General features: G+C 38.3%; 9 protein-coding genes across 9 annotated transcripts; 3 read left to right on the top strand and 6 right to left on the bottom strand.

The window, feature by feature from the left end:
• Nucleotides 1-413: 413 nt before the first annotated feature.
• Nucleotides 414-1,560, bottom strand: GCK72_021666 (uncharacterized protein; the record flags this gene model as incomplete). Its single annotated transcript, XM_053734417.1, has 8 exons — nt 414-530; nt 578-665; nt 719-788; nt 834-880; nt 926-1,032; nt 1,083-1,167; nt 1,220-1,286; nt 1,332-1,560. 8 exons carry the CDS (start codon nt 1,558-1,560, stop codon nt 414-416), a joined length of 810 nt encoding a protein of 269 aa, XP_053583330.1.
• Nucleotides 1,561-2,617: 1,057 nt separating this feature from the next.
• Nucleotides 2,618-3,355, bottom strand: GCK72_021665 (uncharacterized protein; the record flags this gene model as incomplete). The annotated part of the gene is made up of 6 exons (XM_053734416.1): nt 2,618-2,731; nt 2,779-2,866; nt 2,921-2,990; nt 3,035-3,081; nt 3,127-3,233; nt 3,281-3,355. 6 exons carry the CDS (start codon nt 3,353-3,355, stop codon nt 2,618-2,620), a joined length of 501 nt encoding a protein of 166 aa, XP_053583329.1.
• A 50-nt stretch (nt 3,356-3,405) lies between these two features.
• Nucleotides 3,406-3,777, bottom strand: GCK72_021664 (uncharacterized protein; the record flags this gene model as incomplete). Its single annotated transcript, XM_053734415.1, has 2 exons — nt 3,406-3,491; nt 3,540-3,777. 2 exons carry the CDS (start codon nt 3,775-3,777, stop codon nt 3,406-3,408), a joined length of 324 nt encoding a protein of 107 aa, XP_053583328.1.
• Nucleotides 3,778-6,058: 2,281 nt separating this feature from the next.
• Nucleotides 6,059-9,077, bottom strand: GCK72_021663 (uncharacterized protein; the record flags this gene model as incomplete). Its single annotated transcript, XM_053734414.1, has 8 exons — nt 6,059-6,172; nt 6,220-6,332; nt 6,377-6,423; nt 6,469-6,575; nt 6,626-6,710; nt 6,762-6,828; nt 6,873-7,057; nt 8,908-9,077. The coding sequence occupies 8 exons, from the start codon at nt 9,075-9,077 to the stop codon at nt 6,059-6,061; spliced, it is 888 nt and encodes a 295-aa protein (XP_053583327.1).
• Nucleotides 9,078-15,560: 6,483 nt separating this feature from the next.
• Nucleotides 15,561-16,655, top strand: GCK72_021662 (uncharacterized protein; the record flags this gene model as incomplete). Its single annotated transcript, XM_003092408.2, has 8 exons — nt 15,561-15,735; nt 15,784-15,850; nt 15,902-15,986; nt 16,037-16,143; nt 16,192-16,238; nt 16,284-16,353; nt 16,407-16,491; nt 16,539-16,655. The coding sequence occupies 8 exons, from the start codon at nt 15,561-15,563 to the stop codon at nt 16,653-16,655; spliced, it is 753 nt and encodes a 250-aa protein (XP_003092456.2).
• A 55-nt stretch (nt 16,656-16,710) lies between these two features.
• On the bottom strand, nt 16,711-17,820 carry GCK72_021661 (uncharacterized protein; the record flags this gene model as incomplete). The annotated part of the gene is made up of 3 exons (XM_053734413.1): nt 16,711-16,745; nt 16,976-17,101; nt 17,379-17,820. 3 exons carry the CDS (start codon nt 17,818-17,820, stop codon nt 16,711-16,713), a joined length of 603 nt encoding a protein of 200 aa, XP_053583326.1.
• Nucleotides 17,821-18,813: 993 nt separating this feature from the next.
• Nucleotides 18,814-20,273, top strand: GCK72_021660 (uncharacterized protein; the record flags this gene model as incomplete). The annotated part of the gene is made up of 5 exons (XM_053734412.1): nt 18,814-18,850; nt 18,920-18,970; nt 19,021-19,386; nt 19,443-19,859; nt 19,903-20,273. 5 exons carry the CDS (start codon nt 18,814-18,816, stop codon nt 20,271-20,273), a joined length of 1,242 nt encoding a protein of 413 aa, XP_053583325.1.
• An 82-nt stretch (nt 20,274-20,355) lies between these two features.
• On the top strand, nt 20,356-23,615 carry GCK72_021659 (uncharacterized protein; the record flags this gene model as incomplete). Its single annotated transcript, XM_053734411.1, has 11 exons — nt 20,356-20,404; nt 20,447-20,540; nt 20,591-20,805; nt 20,854-20,999; nt 21,052-21,193; nt 21,236-21,542; nt 21,970-22,062; nt 22,106-22,314; nt 22,365-22,649; nt 23,067-23,186; nt 23,233-23,615. 11 exons carry the CDS (start codon nt 20,356-20,358, stop codon nt 23,613-23,615), a joined length of 2,043 nt encoding a protein of 680 aa, XP_053583324.1.
• An 850-nt stretch (nt 23,616-24,465) lies between these two features.
• GCK72_021658 (uncharacterized protein) lies at nt 24,466-25,326 on the bottom strand (the record flags this gene model as incomplete). The annotated part of the gene is made up of 3 exons (XM_053734410.1): nt 24,466-24,991; nt 25,040-25,108; nt 25,157-25,326. 3 exons carry the CDS (start codon nt 25,324-25,326, stop codon nt 24,466-24,468), a joined length of 765 nt encoding a protein of 254 aa, XP_053583323.1.

Below are 25,326 nucleotides of genomic sequence, written 5' to 3'. Positions count from 1 at the left end.
AGCGATACTTGTTTATCACTATGCTATTAACTTTATGTGATAATGCGCGTTGAGAAAACGTTTTGTGTTTTTCAAAATTGCTCTATTAACTTTATGTGATAATTGGGTTCAGACAACTTTTTGGTTAAAACAACGTTCAAAAAAGCGACTTTCAAAACTAGAAAAAAACGGAAAATAATGGGAAAAGTTTAGGAACATATTGAATAAAAGGGTAATAAATGCTCTGATGTTCCTAGTTATGTGGGGAAAACCATTGGGGGGGGGGGGGCATCGGATTGCCTTTAGTTGCCAAAGAAGAGGGTATCCAATAGAAAAACGTTGGCTACGCGCAATTGCCGTATTCACAACGAAATCTAACAATTGATGTACTGAAAATATCAAATCGAGTTGTTATCTCCCACCGCCCAAAAAACCTACACTGTTCCCATAAAGTTTAATGTTCCATCAGTTCCGCAGGCAATATTCGCAGCCAACATTTCCACGTCATTAACTTCAACAAGCATGTCTTCACTTCCTGCTGTGGTCGTAGCCTGGAGATTCAATACTTGTTTCCTTACAGTTTCAGTCTTCAACTAACGTAAAGAATAATTGAAGAGCATTGTACACCATTGAACTGACAAACAACTTGGTATGTTTTGCATGTCTGCCCAGCGGGAGTTCTATCCCTGTAAAATATTGATGTATAGGGCAACATGACATTAAAACAATTAAAAATTACATTATTTGAAATTCTGTATTGGGTTCGTCCATCAATGGTCTAGCAGCTTCTATGTCACATGATGCGCAAGCTGAAACACAGATAAAATCATACAAGTAATTAAAACCGTTCTTACGAGGTACACATGTATCAAAAGTGCATGCGAGTTTGGTGATTCCTGTGCTGAAAACTATATCTGCTATTAAATTGAGTCTGAATTTCAGTTACACTGAGCCACTGGAGTAGGTACCATCAGCCTGACAAGTGAGCGAGCCGCTGACTTGATTCGCATTCATGGAACTGGAAATAGTAGATGTCCCAGCAGCATTTGTTGCCTGGAAGTATTTCCCGAGTCAAAAATTCTGGGTAATTTCATGTCACTTACAGATAAAGTGACCGTACAGACTTGATCATCGGTTCTTTTGCATATCACATTTGTTTGTGTGCACCCATCGGTTCCTACTGTATTTCTGAAACCGTTTCAATTCTTATTGTTTCGTTTTTTACATTTGAAGAGCTCACGTATTCTCAAAAACTGTGTTTGCTTCCATCACTGGTGCGATCGCAGCTATATCACATGTTGTGCACACTGAAATTAAGCCTCATTCAATAGATATGGGTATATTCTACTTACACGAGCCGGGAGCCATCGTGACACCTGGGACAGATACTGTTGCTACAGTTCCAGGGGCGATCGTCACAGGAGAAATAATTACAGGAGTCACTCTTACCACTGTAGTCGTTGATGGGCACGATGACGCAGTACATTGTGTAGTAGTTATTGGAGAAGCTTGAGTAGTAGATAGAGTAGCAGATGTTGTACCAACAGATACGTCTTCTGGAGGTATCATACGAATACACATTTGTACAATAGGTATTGTGAGGAGGGTAGACAGAATTAGTGGGAATAACATGATAATAGAAAATAATTAGAACAAAAATAAAAAGTTGTAAGGATATATAGTAAAGGAGGTCAAATTAAAGAGTAGGACAGACCGAGACGGGAAAGTGAAAGCATGATACTTGTTTATCACGAAGCTATTAACTTTATGTGATAATGTGCGTGGAGAACTTTTTTGGGTTTTTCAAAATTGCTTTGTAAAATTATTCCTATGAGGAGATAATAATCAAACTTGCAAAATTCCGGCCCGGATTTGAATTTTACAACTTTTTTCACTACATTTTTTTCCAAAAATTTATTTTCTGAAAAGTTGCCATATTTTTTTCTCAATAATATTCCTCAAAAACCTTCGAAACCTAAAAAAATCGTTCTTAAGAAATTGTTTCCAATAAAAAATTGAAATTTTTTCAGTACTGAACTTCCGGCCCGTCGCTAGTCTAATATTAATACGGGGTAGAGCAACCAGCTGAATTCGGTGACCTGGACAGAGACAGAATTAAGCTAAATGAATTTATTTTCGGACTCCTAGAACTTACAATTAGGCAAAAGGGATATGGTTATAATAGCACAAGAGTGTTTAGTATTAGTTTAAATTTAAAAACAATTAAATTGTTGTCTTATAAAGCATTCAATTAATTATTCGCGGAAAACGATGTGTAGTTTTTAATGTTAAGGAGAATAATTTTTTAAGCTTTGTAAGACTACGTTTCAGAAAAATTTAGCTTCGGCGTCAGCAAAATTTTATTGGGAGTTTGAATTGGAATAATTTAATATATGCCAGATACAACATAAAATAATGATAAAAAGTTTAGGAATAGATTTAATAAGAGATAAACAAAGGCACAGATGGTTCTAGTTTTGTGAGGAAAACCAATCATCGGATTGCCTTTGGTGGCCAAACAAGAGGGTATCCAATAGGAAAACGTTGGCTACACGCAGCCGATGTATTCACAACGAAATCTAACAATTGGACCCCTGAAAATTTCAGATCAACTTTTCATATCTTCACACCCAAAAACCTACATTCCCATGAATGTTAATTTTGCATCATTTCCGCAGTCAACTTCCGCTTTTGCGCCATTTGAATTGGTCATTGTATCGATAACCTGTTCTCCTCCTGTCCCAATTTCAGCCTGGAGATTTAATACTTGTTTCATAACAGTTTCAATTTTCAACTTACATAAAAATTTATTGTAGCACACAAGTTACCGAAGTAAAAACAAGCAACAACGTATGACTTGCATGTTTGGCCATCAGGGGTGCTATCACTGCAAAATATTGATGAATAGGGAAAACTAAAACTAAAAGCATTAAAAAGTTACCTATAACCAAAAACTGTACCGGGTGGGTCCATCAATGGTTTAGTAGCTTCTATGTCACATGTAGCGCAAACTGAAACACAAGTAAAATGCTACAAAAAATAAAACCGCTCTTACCAGGTACACATGTATCAAAAGTGCAGATGAGTTTGGTGATTCCTGTGCTGAAAACTATATCTGCTATTGAATGGAGACTGAATTTCACTTACACTGAGCCACTGGAGTAGGTACCATCAGCCTGACAAGTGAGCAATCCGCTGACTTGATTCGCATTCATGGCACTGGAAATAGTAGAAGTCCCAGCAGCATTTGTTGCCTGGAAGTGTTTCTCGAGTCAAAAAAATCTCGGAAATTTCTAGTGACTTGCTGATAAAGTGACTCCTGTACACACTTGATCGTCGGTTCTTCTGCATATTGCATTGGTTTGTGTGCACCCATCGGCTCCTACTGTATTTCTGAAACCGTTTTAATTTTTATTGTTTCGTTGTTTACATTTGAAGAGCCCACGTATTCTCAAAAACTGTGTTGGCTTCCATAACTGGTGCGATCGCAGCTATATCACATGTTGTGCACACTGAAATTAAGTCCCAATATTCAATAGAATTTGGTGGATTCTACTTACACGTGGGAACCATTGTGACAGTTGCTGTGGTTACAGTTACAGGAGTCACTCTTACCGCTGTAGTCGTTGATGGGCACGATGACGCTGTACATTGTGTAGTAGTTATCGGAGAAGCTTGAGTAGTAGATAGAGTAGCAGATATTGTACCAACCGATACATCTTCTGGAGGTATCATACCAATACACATTTGAACGATAGGTAGTGTGAGGAGAGTGGACAGAACGATTGGAAACATCATGTTGATAAAAAACACAGCTTGAAAACACAGCAAAACATGGAAAGGAAAGAAAGTGATTGAGGTCTTGTTAAAAAGTAGGACAGACCGAGACGGGAAAGTGAAAACATGAGATACTTGTTTATCACTATGCTATTAACTTTATGTGAGATGAGGGTTGAGAAAACGTTTTGGGTTTTAAAAGCGACATCCAAAATCAACGAAAACAACGACTTTAGGGTGAGAGCTTATATTCTCTGTAAAAATCGAGTATGGTCACTGTAGGTAAGGGGCTAGAGCGTGTAAGTTAGCTACAGCTTTGAAACTTTCAAAAAACGTATGTGAGGAAATGTGCAACACGTATGCACAATATAGGGTCGCAGCTCCGGGTTACTGTAGTACGGTAGGTGCTCATAGGTCGAAAAATGAACTTTTTAAAAAATTGAACTTTTATTTGTACGATACACAAAAATTTTATTTGGTGGGACAATTACACCCTCTCACACCCATGACACCCTCTCTAAGTTAGTCATTCCAACTGGAAACGGACAAAGTTGTTAGAATTCTGACCATCACTTTGCTTGTTTATTTCTACCAGTCGGTTCAGTTCGCCATCACCCTTCTATGTGTTACAGTGGATTGTAATTAGTCCGAAAATGGACGAAACGTTTGGAATCCTCTATTTTTTCTGAATCCGATGATTTCAAAAAATTGTTCACGTCGTCACTTTTCAGAAAACGGTCCATATCGTTTTATGACGTGGATCAATCCGAAAACAGACGACACGTTTTCACTTTTTCGCAAGAAATGATCACTCAAATATCAATAATTCATGCGGAACGGCAAGATAGACGACGTGAGTTGAAGTTATTGAATAAATCATTAATTCAGCGTTTAGGAATAGTTCAAAATGAAACAATACAATCAGACAATGCAGAGTTTTCCATAACAAATTGCTGAGACCTCCCAAGCTCTCACTTCCAGAAAACAACGTCACTTCGGAATCCTCCAATACACTATGAACAATCGATTCCGAAAAATTATGCCGATCGATTTGGAAATGTGCTCCTTATCGTCGCTTTCTTCCTATTCATGTTCTTTTTTGTCGTCAAAATCAAATGTGCAGATCCGGAAGTCACCACGACACTATCTCCCAGTACTACAACTATGATGCAGGGGAGTACGACCCCTGCGGGCCGTAAGAACACACTTTTCTCACTGAATGAAATAATTTTTTAATCAGTTCTAGTCTCCCTAAAGTACACTTGCGCTGATGGATTCGATTTTGTTTATAACAAATACTAGCAGGTTAACATTGATTTACCTGGGCACCAAGAAGCGGAGCAACGTTGTAACGACAAGGGATTCACACTTTTCGCCATTAAAAGTGAACTTGTAAGTACAAAAATCAACATTTTATGAGCATAGATATTAGGAGGATCAAGCATTCCGAGTCTGGATGAACAGCCGCCATCATAGAAGTTGGATAAGGTTGACATGTGACGGTCAAAGCAATAACAAAATTCAAACTCATTTCAGGATACCCTGCAGATGATGTTTGTTTTCAGTACAACATTTCCGGGGTACTTGACAAGCAATGGACCTGTGATCCTTGTGGACTGCCGCTATCATATGTTTTTGAGCTACCACAAACTATTGCAGCAAACTGTACCCATAACTTTAACATGCATGGCTACAACTATTACAGTCAACCTATGTCACTCTTATGTGCAAGCCATCAAAGTAATCAATAACGATTATATCTGGCTAGGAGGGTTCGCTGCTTCGAGAAGTTTTGTGTCGTGGATGGATGGGACACCGAAGAATTATAATGGTTTTTCTGCAACACAAAACTATAATGAGAAAGAATCCTGTCTATTGGTAAAAATCGGTGGGAGCTGGACAACTACAGAGTGTTCCAAAACGTTCTCGTTTATTTGAAAGATTCCTATCCCATTACGTTAATCACCATTCCAGTATGGAATGCGATTACTGCTAGTAGGGTAAGCCGAAACGGGAAAGTGAAAACATGAAAGATACTTGTTTATCACAATGCTATCAACAATATATGGTTTGGGCAACACAAGAGTGTTTAGTATTATTTTAAATTCAAAAACCTTTGAATTGTTGTATATGCGGAAAACAACACTGTTAGTGTTAAGGTCAATAATGTTTTAAACTTTGTAAGACACAGTCTCAGAAAAAAAGAGTCCAGGCGTCAGCAATTGTTGAATTGACAACGAAATCTAACAATTGGGCCCCTGAAAAAATCAGTTCAACCTTTCATATCTTCACACTCAAAAACCTACATTCCCATGAATGTTAATTTTGCATCATTTCCGCAGTCAACTGCCGCTGTTACAGTATCCGAACCGCCAACTGAATTGAGAAGCACTTCTCCTCCTGTACCAATCTCAGCCTGTAGGTTTAATGCTTGTTTCCTTACAATTTCAGTCTTCAACTCACGTAAATTTCATTTGGAGAACAATTTTCATTTAAGGAATGACAAGAAGCAGAGTATCTCTTGCATGTTTGCCCAGCAGGGGTACTATCAGATTCTGTGTCACATGTAGTGCAAGCTGAATCACAAATAAAATGATACAAAAATAAAAACCGCTCTTACCAGGTACACATGTATCAAAAGTGCAGACGAGTTTGGTGATTCCTGTGCTGAAAACTATATCTGCTATTGAATGGAGACTGAATTTCACTTACACTGAGCCACTGGAGTAGGTACCATCAGCCTGACAAGTGAGCAATCCGCTGACTTGATTCGCATTCATGGCACTGGAAATAGTAGAAGTCCCAGCCGCATTTGTTGCCTGGAAGTGTTTCCCGAGACAAAAATTATGGGTAATTTCTCGTCACTTACAGATAAAGTGACTGTACACACTTGAGCATCGGTTCTTCTGCATATCGCATTGGTTTGTGTACCCCCATCGGGTCCTACTGTGTTTCTGAAACCGTTTCAATTTTTATTTTTTGTTATTTTCAGTTGAAGAGCTCACGTATTCTCAAAAACTGTGTTGGCTTCCATAGCTGGTGCGATCGCAGCTATATCACATTTTGTGCACACTGAAATTAAGCCTCATTCAATAGATATGGTAGATTCTACTTACACGAGCCGGGAGCCATCGTGACACCTGGTACTGTTGTTACAGTTCCAGGGGCGGTCGTCACAGTAGAAACAATTACAGGAGTCACTCTTACCGCTGTAGTCGTTGATGGGCATGATGACGTAGTGCATTGTTCAGTAGTTATCGGAGAAGCTTGGTAGCAGATATTGTACCAACCGATACGTCTTCTGGAGGTATCATACGAATACACATTTGTACAATAGGTATTGTGAGGAGGGTAGACAGAATTAGTGGGAATATCATGATAATAGAAAATTATGAGAACACAAATAAAAAGTGGTAAGGATAGATAGTAAAGGAGGTCATGTTAACAAGTAGGACAGACCGAGACGGGAAAGTGAAAGATGATACTTGTTTATCACTAAGCTATTAACTTTATGTGATGTGCGTTGAGAAAACTTTTTGGGTTTAAAAGCGACAAAATTGCTTTGTAAAATTATTCCTATGAGGAGATAATAATCATACTTACAAAATTCCGCCCCGGATTTGAATTTTACAACTTTTTTCACTACAATTTTTTCCAAAAATTTATTTTCTGAAAAGTTGCCATATTTTCCCTCAAGAATATTTTTCAAAAACCTTCGGAACCTACAAAAAACCGTTCTTAAGAATTTTTTTCAAAAGAAATCGGAACATTTTCGGGAAAAAATTGAATTTTTTTCATTACTGAACTACGGCCCGTTGCTAGTCTAATAATAAGGTAGAGCAACCAGCTGAATTCGGTGACCTGGACGGAGACAGACTTTCCATCTCTTGATGCGACAATTCAGTTCCGATCCATCTGGACAAGCAAAAGTTGTGCCGACTGAATTAAGCTAAATGAAATTATTTTCGGACTCATACAACTTACAATTAGGCAAAAAGAGATAGATAAAAGAGATAAAACACGAGAGTGTTTAGTATTATTTAAAATTTAAAAACGTTCGAATTGTTGTCCAATAAATTATTAGGGACATTTCTCTGTTTAAACGACAGAATATAGAGAAGCACCCAACAACGCAGATTAAAACGCTGATTAGCAATCCTTTCGAAGAAGTATCCAGAAATTTTTCTTCTGTTTTCGACGAGAAAAAAACTCTGAGGGGTCTGACAAGGGAATGGTCAGGACTGATTTTGGAGTGAGGAACAAAGCGGCCATTTAGGTGGATGCAAATATACTTCCTAAATTGTCTCACCTTTAAGTTTTCAGCAGCGTCCCTGAGATTTTTATCAAGTACGTCAAAGAGATGTCTCTTTACGCTTCACGTTTAGTGTTTTGACAACGGGTAAGTAGAGGGAATTCGAAGTTTACTCTGAGAAGTGAACACAGTTTAAAGAAAGAGTAAAACTCATCTCAAAAACTTATTTGGATTCAGAAAAATATTACCAGAAGTTCTTACTTACAAACTTAAACTCAACTGTAAATCCAGCGAAATCGCGGCGAAGCCGCGAATTTCCTGTTGGTTCATTCCTAAATGTCTCCGTTCAACTTCTTATTTTGCTGCTTTTCCTCACGACCAAAATATTACAAATCACAGAATAACCAGAATACTTTCCTATTTGATATGCCTGATGTAGTCGCAAATAAGATATTGAAAAACTTGAAATCGATCAACTTACAAATGGTAGCAGATTTATTTATTTATTTATTTATTTTATATACGCACTCGAGGTACGTGAAAAGATGAGTTCAAATGAGTTCAATATCTTCGTGACCGTTATCCTTATAACCTTGACCGTCCTTCATGCACTATATTTCTTTTTCTTATTTCTTGCATTGAAAAAAGTTTCGAATGAGAGAAGCAGGCACCATACCCGATAGATGACAAGCGGAACAGAACAGATTGATGATCTCAGTATTACTTCCTTACGGGACACAAAATTGTACTTCAATTCCCGAAACTTCAACCACTGTCGACTTTTTGCTGCCTCCATCTTCTTTTTACAAATCCTCCTAGCCTTCTTTTCACTCTTCATCTTACGTTTCCTATTTTCCTGTAGTTTCCTTTGCACTGATTCCCATTTTTCTTTTTGTGACCTTATACGACGCTTGATATTCCGCCTCTCATCACTTACAGCTTCTTCCATTTCCCTATTCTCAGCCAATATTGACTTGACGAGTCCACGTAACTCTTGCTTGAAAAAGTCTGCCAACACTCGCTTGATGTTTTCGACGGAACTGTTATAATCATCAGAGCTCTCGGCCATGTTGACGACTTCAGCTTCTTACTTCGTTTTAAACATGACTCCCTCTTGAAAAATAAATGGGAATGAAAAATAAATGGGAATGAAAAATAAATGGGAATGAAAATATGATATATAAGATATGACTAGCGTCCCCCGCCTCCCGGCGGGCTCCGCAAGACGGGGCTTCGCCCCGTGCACGGTTCATGGCAAGTTTTAAATTCAAAAAATTGAATTGCCTTTTAAAATTAAATTTTATTGGAAATAGTACAGAACACTGCGTTTATATCATCTGGAAACTGTTAGAGTGGTCAACGTTTAAATTATTTTTTCAAATAATTTACATTCTTTGAACAATCGTTGAAGTTTTTTTTTTCAAATATTCAAAAAAGTTCAAAAAAAGATTCACAATTTATATCTCAACAGCAATAATAACAAAAAAAAACGTTTTTTTTTAAATTTTTCAAATTCGAAGTTTTGAATTTGAAAAAATCAAAAATCTTTGTCGAAATCTCAGTAGTATTGAACAGAACTGTTTGGATTCTTCCCGATCCAAAAAAGCAACAAAACGATTATAAACAGGAATTTCCCATTGACTTAATTCCAGATTTTGAAAGATTTGTTCTATTCGAAAATCACTTCAATCCAAAAAGTAAAATAATTCTAAAAAAGTTTAATAATAAATTTTTAAAAAGTCACTCATGAGAAGATTCGAACCATCACCTCACAGATTCTCACCCCCGCCCACTGCCACTGCGCCACCGACGCACAGAAAAACTCGGTCATTGAGGGAATTGAAAAAAGGGGAGCTCCTCGCAGATGTACAATGACACATACAATGACAAAATTGTTAGTGTATTCGAAAAAAATGTCAGTGGAGATTCAGGTTTCTCCACAGAATCGTCCGGCTTGAATATTTTTTGATCGGACTTTTTGGTTCCATTAGATCTCGAAAAGTTTAGATCAGTGTCAAAAATTCAGAGCGATTCAGTGGATCCAGTGCCCAGGACAGGGAATAGAAAAAATCCCAACCGGACCGAAAAACCACGAAAATCACAAAATTCGGTTTTCTGAAAGGTTTTTTGTCTAAAAGTATATTGAATTTTACATGGATCGATAGAGATTTTTTTTCCACACTTTTCCTTTTTTTCGGATCTTGAAATTTCTCAAAACTGAGCGAGTTACAGCCGGTCAAAGTTTTAGGCGGAAAAAGGGGGATCGATCGATAATCGCTCATTTTTTGACTGTTTTTTGAGTATAACTCGAATGCATCATTTCCAATTTGAAATCTGATTTTTTAGCCATCTTCCCCATGCCAAGTTACATAACTGTACCGAAATTCAAAGCTGTCGGTTCAATACAACGCAAGATATCGAGAGGAAAGTAAAAAATTCGAGAAAAAAAGTTGTCTCTCTTTTTTTATGGCCATAAATTATAATTTTCCAGATTTCCAGATAATTTTCACATGTCTCGATAGCCAGATGTTCAGAGATATTAAGTCCGAAGAATCCCCCAGAAATGTTCAAAACTGGCGCCGTACGAAGCAGGAAAAGGCAAAAATCGTGCATTTTTCAAGCCAATTTTTTGAGTGAAAATAGTTGCTCTCACTTTTGTGTTCATAACTTTTCCGCGAATGCTCCAAACCCACCCCCTGGCGGTCGCCACCGGCGCCCCAAGTTTTTGTATCACCTCAAAAAAGAATTTTTTGAAAAAGTTGAGAACAAAGAGAGTTATTAAGAAAAATGAGTGCGGACGTTTTTGTGGACATTTTTTTTTGCACAAGCTCCGCCCACTCCAAATCGGCACGCTCATACTTACGCGATTTAAGAAGAGGGGCCGACTAGCGTCCCCCGCCTCCCGGCGGGCTCCGCTAGAAGGGGCTTCGCCCCTTGCGCAGTGCTGAGCAAGCTTTGAATCAGATCGCTACGACCATTTTGAAGCAAGTTATGAGCGTTTTTCTATTTTATGTGACCCAAGCAAACAGAATTTCATTAGCTTTCGAATGGTAGTAAAATGAAGGTTCTACGACAATTTTGAGCCGAGTTAAATAAAACAAAAAAATTAGACCAGCCAGAAACTCGAACCAAAAACCTCCCCAGCGACGCACAACAACACTACCACTGAGCCACACACTCGCTGGTGTGTCTCCACCCAGACGGCGTTTAAGTGGTGGGAAGACGCACGCTTGCTTCGACTCGACCAGTCGTCTCCTTTCGAAAATGTTCTCCAAAGTTTGGGACACTATAACTCGGGTCAAAATCAATATTTTTCAAATCTGTTTTTTTCTCCCCCTAGATAATTTTCTTGGCTAACACATATCAAAAAACCATATTAGCCGGACAGAAGACACTCCAGAGCTAAGCGATATAAGCGAAAAACACGTTTTCTCCACAGCTCAGCTCCCACTGGACCGTTTTGGCTGAAACTTGATATTCCATTAGATAATTCCGATTTGACCAACATATAAAAAAATCAAAACAACTTTAGTACAAAAATTTTTCAGGACAGCCAAAACAGTCCGGTGTAGGCCGACTACAGCAAGGCGTTTTTTTCTGTTTTTTTTTCAGACCACCGGCCATACCGGACGGGGGGTGATTCAAATTAGGAATTTGACGTAAAAAAGTGATTTCTCGTCGAACAATACGTCTAGTAACCAAGTTATATTAAAAACTATTGGGTAGAACTCGAGATAATCGAGGTGAAGCAAAAAAGTCGAAAAATAAAAAAATCGAAAATTCTCTCAAAATAAAAAGTTGCCTCCATTCTATCGATTATAACTCGTTTAGAAGTATGGAATCTCAAAAAGGGGGTTCTTAATAAAAAAATTGGCCTAAAATTTGCTATCGATTAAAAAAATAAAATCAACATTTCATCGAGAAATGGGAAAGTTATTAATGGCTTAAGTTGCGGACAAAAAAGTTGACATTTTTAGTCGTTTTTTTCGCCGAATTTTGAGCATAACTCTGCTCTTTTTCACTCCAGAAATATGGAATTTGACAGAAAGCAAGAAAAAGTTATTAGCTAAACAGCTTTTAAAAAGTTATTGAAAAATATAAAGTTTGAACAAAGTTACACTGGCTAAAGCAAAAAACAAAATTATCTACACGCGCTTAAGCCCCGCCCACTTTTTTTCCCCCCGCCATACCTACTACCCATTGGGAAAGAAGGTGGTGGACTAGCGTCCCCCGCCTCCCGGCGGGTTCCGCTAGAAGGGGCTTCGCCCCTTGCGCAGTGCTCAGCAAGCTTTGAATCAGATCGCTACGACCATTTTGAAGCAAGTTATGAGCATTTTTCTAATTTATGTGACCCAAGCAAGCAGAATTTCATTAGCTTTCGAATGTTAGTAAAATGAAGGTTCTACGACAATTTTGAGCCGAGTTAAAAAAAACAAAAAATTAGACCACACAGAAACTCGAACCAAAAACCCCCCAGCGACGCACCACAACACTGCCACTGAGCCACACACTCGCTGGTGTGTAGCCACCCAGATGGCGTTTAAGTGGTGGGAAGAGGCACGCTTGCTTCGACTCGACCAGTTGTCTCCTTTCAGAAACGTTCTTCAAAGTTTGGGACACTATAACTCGGGTCAAAATCAATATTTTTTAAATCTGTTTTTTTCTCCGCCTAGATAATTTTCTTGGCTAACACATATCAAAAAACCATATTAGCTGGACAGATGACACTCCAGAGCTAAGCGATATAAGCGAAAAACACGTTTTCTCCACAGCTCAGCTCCCACTGAACCGTTTTGGCTGAAACTTGATATTCCATTAGATAATTCCGATTTGACCAACATATCAAAAAATCAAAACAACTTTAGTACAAAAATTTTTCAGGACAGCAAAAATAGTCCGGTGGAAGCCGACTTCAGCAAGGCGTTTTTTTCTGTTTTTCTGCAGTCCACCGGCCGTACCGGACGGTGGGTGATTCAAATTAGGAATTTGACGTAAAAAAGTGATTTCTCGTCTAATTTTACGTCTAGTAACCAAGTTATATTAAAAACTATCGGGTAGAACTCGAGATAATCGAGGTGAAGAAAAAAAATCGAAAAATCAAAAAATCGAAAAATCTCTCAAAATAAAAAGTTGCCTCCATTCTATCGATTATAACTCGTTTAGAAGTATAGAATCTCAAAAAGGGGGTTCTTAATAAAAGATTGCCCCGAAAATTTGCAATCGATTAAAAAAATAAAATCAAAATTTCATCGAGAATCGGAAAAGTTATTAATGGCTCAAGTTGCGGACAAAAAGTTGACATTTTTTTGTCGCTTTTTTCACCTATTTCTGAGCACAACTCTGCTCTTTTCGACTCCAGGAAAATGGAATTTGGCAAAAAGCAAGAAAAAGTTATTAGCTAAGCAGCTAAAAAAAAATTATCAAAAAATATGAAGTTTGAACAAAGTTACACTGGCAAAAGTGAAAAACAAAATTGTAGACACGCGCTTAAGCCCCGCCCACTTTTTTTGGCCCAGCCATACCTACTACCCATTGGGAAAGAAGGTGGTGGACTAGCGTCCCCCGCCTCCCGGCGGGCTCCGCTAGAAGGGGCTTCGCCCCTTGCGCAGTGCTCAGCAAGCTTTGAATCAGATCGCTACGACCATTTTGAAGCAAGTTATGAGCGTTTTTTGATTTTATGTGACTCAAGCAAACAGAATTTCATTAGCTTTCGAATGGTAGTAAAATTAAGGTTCTACGACAATTTTGAGCCGAGTTAAAAAAAAACAAAAAGTTAGACCAGACAGAAACTCGAACCAAAAACCTCCCCAGCGACGCACCGCAACACTGCCACTGAGCCACACATTCGCTGCTGTGTAGCCACCCAGATGGCGTATAGGTGGTGGGAAGAGGCACGCTTGTTTCGACACGACCGGTCGTCTCCTTTCAAAAATGTTCTCCAAAGTTTGAGACCCTATAACTCGGGTCAAAATCAATATTTTTCAAATCTGTTTTTTTTCTCCCCTTAGATAATTTTCCTGGCTAACACATATCAAAAAACCATATTAGCCAGACTGAAGACACTCCAGAGCTAAGCGATATAAGCGAAAAACCCGTTTTCTCCACTGCTCAGCTCCCACTGGACCGTTTTGGCTGAGACTTGATATTCCATTAGATAATTCCGATTTGACCAACATATCAAAAAATCAAAACAACTTTAGTACAAAAATTTTTCAGGACAGCCAAAAATGTCCGGGGAGGCCGACTACAGCAAGGCGTTTTTTTTTCGTTTTTCTGCAGTCCACCGGCCGTACCGGACGGGTGGTGATTCAAATTATGAATTTGACGTAAAAAAGTGATTTCTCGTCTAATTTTACGTCTAGTTACCAAGTTATATGAAAAAATATCAGGTAGAACTCGAGATAATCGAGGTGAAGCAAAAAAACCGAAAAATAAAAAAATCGAAAATTTTCTCAAAATAAAAAGGTGACTCCATTCTATTGATTATAACTCGTTTAGAAGTATAGAATCTCAAAAAGGGGGTTCTTAATAAAAAAATTGCCCTGAAAATTTCTATCGATTAAAAAAATAATATCAAAATTTCATCGAGAAATGGGAAAGTTATTAATGGCTCAAGTTGCGGACAAAAAAGTTGACATTTTTAGTCGTTTTTTTTCGCCGAATTTTGAGCATAACTCTGCTCTTTTTCACTCCAGAAATATGGAATTTGACAGAAAGCAAGAAAAAGTTATTAGCTAAAAAGCTTTTAAAAAATTATTGAAAAATATAAAGTTTGAACAAAGTTACACTGACTAAAGCAAAAAACAAAATTATCTACACGCGCTTAAGCCCCGCCCACTTTTTTTCCCCCCGCCATACCTACTACCCATTGGGAAAGAAGGTGGTGGATATACCGTAAATACTGTATTATAACGGCACCTGTAATAGAACGGCACCTGTATTATAACGGCACCCCATCTATACTCAGAATTCATGAATATGATTATCCCGGAGTCTTTATTGGTTTTGATTAGAAGCAGCATGATTAGTAACTTCTTGATCAGCCGATAGAACTCCCAAAAAAGTTTTTCCGGTAAATTTTAATAAGTTTCTGAAACCACAACATTTCTCTGAGAGCCGGTTGAAAAATATAACGGCATGCCGTTATAATACAGTATTTACGGTATGTAGTATTTTCACCCTCACAATCACCGGAAGACATCCAGTTCTTTTACAAAGAACAGGGTCATCCATTTATAAAATATTTCCAAGTACTCTAGCGCAAAGTGACATTTAAAAATGACATTTTTGGAGGTTTTGCGAGTGGAATTTCGCGAGTATCATCACGATCGGCGCCACTCTAGTCTCAACGCCATTGTCACATAAATTTGATATCACAGTGATCAAAATCTCTTTTCTTTTTCACTTTCTCTTGGTCTCTTGGTCTGTCTGCCCTATTTTTAATATGATCAGTATCCATTTTTATCACTTTTCCGTTGTGATCTCAGATTCGAATATCGCCATGATATCACCGCTTATTTTTCCTTTTCTCCTCACAATACCTATTGTTCAAATGTGTATTCGTATGATACCTCCAGATGACGTGTCTTTTGGCACAACATCTACTACTCAAGCTTCTCCAATAACTACTGAACAATGCACTACGTCATCATGCCAAACATCAATGACAACACCGGAAGAAGAAACTCCTGAAACTTCTGCAGCCCCTGTCACGATGGCTCCCACATGTAAGTAGAATCCACCCATTTCTATAGAATATTGGGATTTTATTTCAGTGTGCACAACATGTGATATAGCGGCGATCGCACCAGTGATGGAAGCCAACACAGTTTTTGAGAATACGTGGGTTTTTCAACTGAAAATAACAAAAAATAAGAATTGAAACGGTTTCAGAAATACAGTAGGAGCCAATGGGTGTACACAAACCAATGCGATATGCAGAAGAACCGATGCTCAAGTGTGTACAGTCATTTTATCTGTAAGTGACGAGAAATTACCCATAATTTTTGTCTCGGAAAACACTTCCAGGCAACAAATGCTGCTGGGACTTCTTCTATTTCCGGTGCCATGAATGCGAATCAAGTGAGCGGATTGCTCACTTGTCAGGCTGATGGTACCTACTCCAGTGGCTCAGTGTAAGTGATATACTCCAGTGTCAATTTAATAGCAGATGTAGTTTTCAGCACAGGAATCACCAAACTCGTCTGCACTTTTGATGAATGTGTATCTCGTAAGAGCGGTTTTTATTTTTTGTAGCATTTCACTTGTGTTTTAGCCTGCGCAACATGTGACACAGAATCTGTTAAACCATTGACGAATCCTCCCGATTCTACCTTTGATATAACGTAATTTTCAACATTTTTAGGCTTATTTTGCCTTATTCATCAGTACTTTGCAGTGATAGTACCCCTGCTGGGCAAGCATGCAAGACATACGTTGTTACTTGTCGTTACATGATTCCTTGTCCTGCAATAAATCTTTACGTGAGTTGAAGACTGAAACCGTAATGAAATAAATATTAAATCTCCAGGCTGAGATTGGGACAGGAGGAGAACAGATTATTAAAACAGAGGAAAATGGTGCAATTAGTGCATCAGCGGAAGTTGACTGCGGAAATGATGCAAAATTAACATTCATGGGAATGTAGGTTTTTGAGTGTGAAGATGTGAAAAGTTGATCTGAAATTTTCAGGGGACCCATTGTTAGATTTCGTTGTGAATTCGACGAATGCTGACGCCTGGACTCTTTTTTTTTGAGACTGTGTCTTACAAAGTTTAAAACATTATTGACCTTAACATTAACAGTGTTGTTTTCCGCAAATAAATTAAGTTGAATATTTTATAAGACAACAATTCAAAGGTTTTTGAATTTAAAATAATACTAAACACTCTGTTGTTGCCCAGTTCTCACCGATTTTTATCAAGAGACATGATTCTTTCTCATTATAGTTTTGTGTTGCAGACAAACCATTATAATTCATCGGTGTCCCATCCATCCACGACACAAAACTTTTTGAAGCAGCGAACCCTCCCAGCCAGATATAATCTTTATTAATTTCTTTGATGGCTTGCACATAAGAGTGACATAGGTTAACTGTAATAGTTGTAGCAGTGCATGTTAAAGTTATTGGTACAGTTTGCTTCAATATTTTGTGTCATCTCAAAAACATATGATAGCGGTTTATTTTATAATTATAATAATATTCTCCGTTTACAAATAAATCTTGACAACCTAGAACATACATCTACATACCAAAAGCCATCAGTATCATTATCTGTATAAACATTCATGAATAAACAGTTGCCGGTGTTAAAACTCTGAATATTATTATAGCCAGAAGACAATGAAAAGTCTGTCCAAATAATTGTACCTTTTGACAGAGCAACTCCACCGATCAAAATAGCTCCAGGGGTCTTGAAGATATTTGAGACGAATACATTTTCAAACTCGGAATGGATTGATATCAGGTCCGCGTTATTTTGAGTGCAAACTTTTTGAGCGTCCCCATAGGCCAGAAGAGTGGAGTGAGGGATGTAGCAATAGCCATAGTAGTTGTGATCGCAGGAAGGGTCCTCCAAAGTTTGTGGTAGTTCACACATGTACGGCATTTTCTCTTCACAATCAACACTACTCCAGTTTCCACTTTTTCCATCCATATACACACATTTACCTTTGCTTATATCTGGAGAGTCTGATAAAAATCGATTTGTCAGCAATGCATTCCCTTGTCCATAATCCCAGAGGCATGATTCTGGAGTGGAGTGATCGCAATACAAGCCTAACCATAATCGAGTCACACCGATACCTTGCATGTATTTTGAGATAAAATCGTCCGCCTGAAATTTCAGGATTTGACAAAATCAGGGAGAGGGGCTTACAGCATTATGAATTGTTAGAATCGCAGCGCCATAATCTCTCTCGCATCTCGTTTTTGCATCTGCTTTCGTCAAGGATTCCGGCAATATTTTATAGCAATTCTTGTAAATTTCGCTGAATCCGTTTGTGCAAGTGGAGGATATGACATCAAAAAAGAGGGAAATCAGAAGAAAAAAACAGAAAAGTTCAGTATTTAGTTTCATGCGGAGAGAAAAGAAAAGGTTTATAATCTCAAACAATAATTTTCTTATCTGTCTTGCCAAACTAAGCTTATTAAAAATCGTTTTTGTTTATGGAATAAATTTTTAGTCATTTTCGAGAGAGGTCAAAATGTTATGTTTATAATACAGAAAGATCACAAAACACATTCAGGTAGTCTCGGCTAAATAAAAAATTATTTTCAGACTCGTAGAACTTACAGTAATTGTCAAAATTCTGAAAGCTTTCGCGGGGGAGTTTTCAGGTGAAAATGTCAAATTGTTAAGGTATCATTGATTGTCCCGCTAAGAAAGTTTGTAAAAGATCAGACAGATCAAGAGTAGAGCTTCATTTTTGAACTTGACAACTTTTTCGTACGGGCACTCCCTAGAGAGTTATGGTCTTAGTAGAACGGCAGCTCGAAAATCGCACTTTTTTGCACTGTTGAGAGAAATTACTTTGCCAATATGTAATTTGCTAGGGAATGCTTATAAAAAAAGTTGGATATTTTTAACTGAAGTTAGAATTAAGGCATATTACTGAACTTGTTTATCCCTATGCTATTAACTTTGTGTAAGAATTCAATTTTTGAATTTTATAGGTATTTGCCATTGGTTGTTATAATCCCTAACAATAATTTTCTTATCAGCGCTGCAAACAAGTTAATCCTATTAACTATTTGTACATGGAATTTTTCTCCTTGCGGTCATTATTTGATTTTAACCATTTAGATGACTCAGGAAGGGGTTTTAACATCTGAAACAAGCGGTGAGCTTTATTTTATATTCTTTAATTTAGATATATATATATATATATATATATATACATTTTTCACAGACTCCCAATTTTACATTTCTCAAGAGGACACTGGTCCGGATGAGTTTCGGGGTAAGTTTTTTTTTTTGAAAAACTGAAATACCAGAAACCCTATATTCTAGAGGATGAGTCTGCAAGATTCAATCGGTCATCGATTTCGATTGAAACCGATTCTCCGGAACTCTCGGAGCCCTCGGAACCTTCAAAAACTCCATTCCTAGATGCCACTGTGAATTTTGTGCTAGATTACTGGAAATTTGTATTAATTGGATTACTAATTGGTCTCCTGCTCCTTGGTCTTTTAGTTTTTCTTATAGTCTTTTTCACAAGTAGAAAGTCTACTGAAGTAACATCAAATTCCACTACCACAGTACCCACTGTTACTACTGTGCCTACGAGTAGCACGAGTACTGTAACTACAGTAAGACCAGTGTCAACTACTGTAGGAACCACTAACACACCGAAGCCGCATGTGTACCCTCCTGCAGGTATTGTACTTTGTTACTTCACCTTGATTAGAGGCAAAACTTAACTTTGATTACAGATCACCAAAATCTCTGTTTGACGGAAGGTTTTTCGTTGGTCAACAATAAATGCATTCTACTCGTGGATACCCCGGACATCCACACAAATGCATCATTAACATGTGATAGCTACACGACTGCCAGCTTACCAGTCATCAAAAATGCACAGGAAAATAATGATCTGGCAGATTATATGGCGGCGAATAACTTGAAGAAAATGTGGTTAGGATTACAGTGTGATGGAAATGACGAGTCGAGTTGTCAGTGGGATTACAAGCAAGGAGATTTGACAGGGTACAGTAATTTTGCTGATGGACATCTCAATGTAATCTTCGGCAAGTGTGTTTTCTACCTGCTCGACCTGAAACAATGGGGAAGTGGAGATTGTGAAGTGGATAGCTTACGATACGTATGCGAGATGCCAACCACTTCAGAATGTGAGTTCATAAAGGTGGTCACCTCCTATCCTTCCATTTCTAGGCACCATTGGCACAAGCTACAACCACTACTGCTACATATCTGACCAATTAGATACGACCTACTCCCAGGCTATCCAACAATGCAAAGATCTCTGCGCCTCACTTGTCTCTATTCACTCTGAATTTGAAAACCGAGTTGTCGCATCATTTTTCGGTGTCACCCGACACACCGGCTGGCTAGGAGGTCTTGCACCGGCTGCTGACATGGTGATGTGGAATGACGGTTCTCCGAGGGACTATAACAATATTGTTCTCTATGATAAAAACACGATATGTATTTATATAAGATTTATAATAGGGGATTGGTATAGTGAAGCGTGTAATGCTAGTGCATGGTATGTGTGTAAGAGGAAGGCAGGTGTTAATTGTTAAGCGAATGAATTTTTGGTCTTATGTCTTATCAATTCTGCGGTGAATCAAATCAAAATTATAACTTTTTGCTGCTATTATAGAAATGATCAACCGAATATCAATAATTTATGCGGAACGGCAAGCTAGACGACGTTAGTTGAAGTAATTGAATAAATCATTAATTCAGCATTTAGGACCAGTCCAAAATGAAGCAATACAATCAGACAATGAAATCGAATCCGCTCCAGAACCCGAAGGAGAGGCCAAGACGGAATTTGAGCCGGCGGAGTGAGTTTTCCATATCTCACCAGCTTCAATCCACTAAACTTTTTTTCCAGAAAACAACGTCACTTTGGAATTCTCCAATACACTATGAACAATCGATTCCGAAAAATTATGTTAATCGGTTTGGCCAATGTGCTTCTTATTGTCGCTTTCTTCCTATTCATGTTCTTCTTTGTGGTAAAAGTTAAATGTGCAGAGCCGGAAGCCACCACGACACTACCTCCCAGTACTACAACTATGATGCAGGGGAGTACGACTCCTGCGGGACGTGAGTACCAATTTTTTTGAAAGAATGTAATATTTGTTACGGTCCCAGCGCCCTTAAAATATACTTGCACTGATGGATTCGAATTAGTTTTCGGGAAATGCTGGCAGATTAACATTGATCTACCTGGCCACCAAGAAGCGGAGCGAATTTGTAACACACGTGGCTCCACACTTTTCACCATCAAAAGTGAACTTGTAAGTACCAAAATCAACATTTAAAGACCTCAGATTTTAAGAGTGATTCCAGGAGGATCAAGCATTCCGAAACTGGATGAACCACCGCCATCATAGAAGTTGGATGGGGCTGACATGCGACGGGCCAGACAATACCACCTGCGTCTGGGATGACGGAGAGAAGTGGCCGTTTAGTTACGTGGCTTTTGAGGATGGTAGGCGAGATCCCCTGGGTTTAAAGTTCCAACTGATTTCAGGGTCTCCTGCAAATGATTGTTGTTTCCAGTACAACATTTCCGGGGTACTTGGAAAACAATGGACATGTGATAATTGTGGTCTGGCACTATCATATGTTTGTGAGCTCCCACAAACTATTGCAGCAAACTGTACCAATAACTTTAACATGCATTGCTACAACTATTACAGTCAGCCGATGTCTCTCACAGACGCACAGGATTACTGTAGAGATCAAAACGGAAACTTGTTGTCTATTCAGTCGAGACCTGAGAATATTTTTGTGCAAGCCATCCAGGAAATCAATAACGATTATATCTGGCTGGGAGGGTTCGCTGCTTCGAGAAGTTTTGTGTCATGGATGGATGGGACACCGATGAATTATAATGGCTTGTCTGCAACAGAAGACTATAATGAGAAAGAATCTTGTATATTAATGAAAATCGGTGGGAACTGGACAACTACAGAGTGTTCCAAAACTTTCTCTTTTATTTGTAAGGTTCCTATCCTTTTGCGTAAATGAATGTACCTTGAAAGGATTAAATTCTCTTATCAGTCACTTGACTTATGACTAAAAATCGAAGAATAGCAGGCAAACCACAATTGGTTTTCATTTTTGCAAAACTGACAAAATGATCAACAGAATTTCTCAGATATATGCGGAACGGCAAGCAAGAAGACGTGAGTTATTTGATCATAATTATAACACATTTTCAGCTTTTTAAGGGCAATTCCAAAATGATTTATCTCGATCTAGTGTGTCTAAAGATTCAATACCAAGTATCGTAGAGGAGAGGACTATAGTAGAGGTGGCTAATGGGGTGTCAAGACCAGATTTTGAGCCAATGGAGTAAGTTTAGGTACTGAAATCTCTTAACAATATATTATTTCAGAAGACAACGCCACTTCGGAATCCTCCGTTACAACATGAATAACAGATTCCACAAAGTTATGCTAATCGGCTTAATGAATGTGGTTCTAATCGTTATTTTCTTCCTTTTCATGTTCTTTTTCGTCGTCAAAATCAAGTGTAGTGGTGGTGAAGGCTACGCTACAGTACCCCCCACGGAGCCTTCTATTACAAAAACCACAAGTTCTGGACGTAAGTCTTGCCGAAACCAGCCAACCAGCCAGTTATTCAATTCATTCCAGCATTGCTCTTTACATGTCCCGATGGATACGATCTGGTCGGGACAAACTGTTTGCAACTCTACACTACACCACTGACATGGTCGGATGCGAGGGATCGATGTCATCTCAGTTCTTCGTTGCTACTTATGATTAAGACTCAACAGGAAGACCAAGATTTCCGCGCCTACATTCACCACCTGTACAACCGTACCTGGTTAGGACTTACATGTACTAAATCGGATAAAACTTCTTGTAAATGGGATGATTTACTACAATGGCCATTTCCATATTCTGCTTTTGCAGACGGTAAGGGGCATACTTGTCAGCCGGGCCGAAACGGGCCGGCTCGTAACTCGCGTCAAAATGAATATTATGAGCTGAAAAATATACCAAAATGTAGATCTCGACGAGTTCTATGTCCGTGACCTACTACGGGACGGATGTCTATTCGTTAATATGCCGCGGGCTGGGCTAGAATGGCTTTTTTGGACATTTTCGCGTTTTTTGGTACTTTTTCCCGCCCCGCGGCACATTAACAAACAGCCATCCGGCCCGTGGTAGGTCAAGGACATAGAACTCGTCGAGATCTACATTTTGGTATATTTTTCAGCTCATAATATTCATTTTGACGCGAGTTACGCGCCGGCCCGTGTCGACCCGTTTCGGCCCTGTTGACAAGTATGGTAAGGGTTAAGGTGTAGATTCAATTAGAAATCATTGCAGGATCTCCAAATGGTGGATGTTTGTTCTACAATGTGTCGGATACATTGGGTACCCCATGGGTTGGAGGGTATTGTGACCAAAAGTTGGTTTCCGTTTGTATAACTAGCTCAACACCGGAATGTATGAAACTTTTAGAATTTATTTAAAATATGTTTTGTAATTCCAGCCAAATGCAAAAATAACTTCGAAAGCTATTGTTACTACTATTACAGTCAGGAAGCAAGTTTTTCAGAAGCCCAGGATTTCTGTAAACTTCATTGTGGGAATCTGGTATCTGTCTTATCCGAAGATGAAAATAATTTCCTGCTATCGATGGATGAAATCAAAAATGACTCAATTTATCTAGGAGGATTACTGGCTACGGAGAACAAAATAATGTGGGCAGATGGGTCTAAAATGTTATACAATAATACGGTTGAGTATAACAAACAAGATTCGTGTCTAATTATGAAAATGGGAAGTAATGGAGGGAATTGGACATCTACAACGTGTTCCAAAACCTATTCGTATGTTTGTAAAGTTTCTGCTCGAGTCAGTTGTAGTGTCTAATTGTAATAAAACAATAATGTAATTCTTTGTTTTTCTCGATTCAATCAATCGATTCCATTTTGTACACATCGTATGATTATTTCAGATAAATGTGCGATTTCAAAACCAGCGCAGGGTGATAGAAAAGTTCGAGTTCAACACCGCATCTCAAAATATTCATATAAAATTACAATAAATAGACAATATAATAATGCAATAATTCTGATCTACATAGTGATATTCGAACCGGGGATAAAACTTCTTAACATGATTAGCCTAAAAAAATGACACTGGTTATTCAAAGTTATATAAAAAGATGGGTAATAATCTGATGAATAACATTTGGGAGAGGAAGACAATTAAAAACAAAAAAGAAATAAAATTATGTTAGGGGCAAACAGAAAAAATTAATGTGTCCAAGCCGAACTCAGAACGTGACTTCATCTCCACAGCTTTCGGATAGTGATAACATCTTTATGGAGCTGCAAATCGAATGCCAAGTAGCAATAGTCAACATCAGGGAAAGTGTAGTGATAAGTGATTGTGCCCGCCTCCCTCACATCATGCTGCCAAACGTAACTATTGCGGTTCGAAAAAAGTGATCTGTCGAGTTCAAATTCGGCTTTCACAGAGCATGAATTGAGAGTACTACGGGAATTCCAGAACATCTGAAAACATGATAATGTTATTGAAACATTGCAAAATTTTTACTCACATTTCTCACAATCAGTTTACATATGGAGTCACGGTCGATGGTATAGATAGTGAAATTGAGTTTATCAAAATGACTGAAATGTTCTGGGTCACAGTAATCGAAAGGGTTCTTCACAATCAACTCCGACGCTTGTTTCCACTGATCCAACGAAGTTAATTAAGTCACTTTTTCCGTCGACCAGTGTTCATAACCGAAAGCAAACGGTCGCTCAAAACACTTGAGTTCAATGCACTTCAGCGTTCCAGGATCCACCAAGGAAAGCATATTGATTGTCATAGCTGGGCCATGAACTTCAATAATCACTTTCTTCGCCACAATCATTCTCCCAATCGAATTGAACAGAGTCTCGAAGCACTTAAGTTTTGAGTACGTTGTTATGTTTGATTCGTATCCAATGCATAGTCGATTCAAACGAAGATTCCTCTTCATCAGGACATATTTCAGCTGTTCGCATGCAATTTTCTGATAATCCACACATCTTATAACTTTAGCATGTCCGTACTTCCAATTATCGATATCAGTTGGCATTGTCCAAGAAGTGGAGGCATAGATCACATCTTCGTTATCAAATCGGCAACGAATGTAGTCGCGGTTGCATTCGATTTCGATAAGTTCACATGGGAACTTTTCTTTTTGATCGACAAGATTCCGCAGAGACTTGCTCACATTTCGCAGAATCATACTGAAATAGAATCAATATTTATTGAATTGAATCAATATGGAAACTCACATCTCTTTCAGCTCTAATTTCTCAACAATTCTTTCGATTATGTGGACCGGCAGCGTGGAAAACTCTGGTCTGAAAATAACTGGAGGTTATTTAAATTTTATCGAGTATCCTAAGTACCGTCTCTCATCCTCCATTCCGAAGTTTCCACACAAAAACTTGTTGTACCAGTACTTGAAGTCCGAGTAACTCATTTTCTCATTTTCAAATATTCCAGACAACTCGAAGAACGATTTTTCGATAGGTTTTTCGAGAAGGACGTCGTGGAGTATGAACGAACAAATGGTCAT

The sequence above is a fragment of the Caenorhabditis remanei genome, chromosome V (genome assembly GCF_010183535.1).
Source record: "Caenorhabditis remanei strain PX506 chromosome V, whole genome shotgun sequence".
Classification (NCBI taxonomy): Eukaryota; Metazoa; Nematoda; class Chromadorea; order Rhabditida; family Rhabditidae; genus Caenorhabditis; species Caenorhabditis remanei.
The sequence above is the reverse complement of the archived record's forward strand: the minus strand, read 5'-3'. Positions and strand labels throughout refer to the sequence as shown.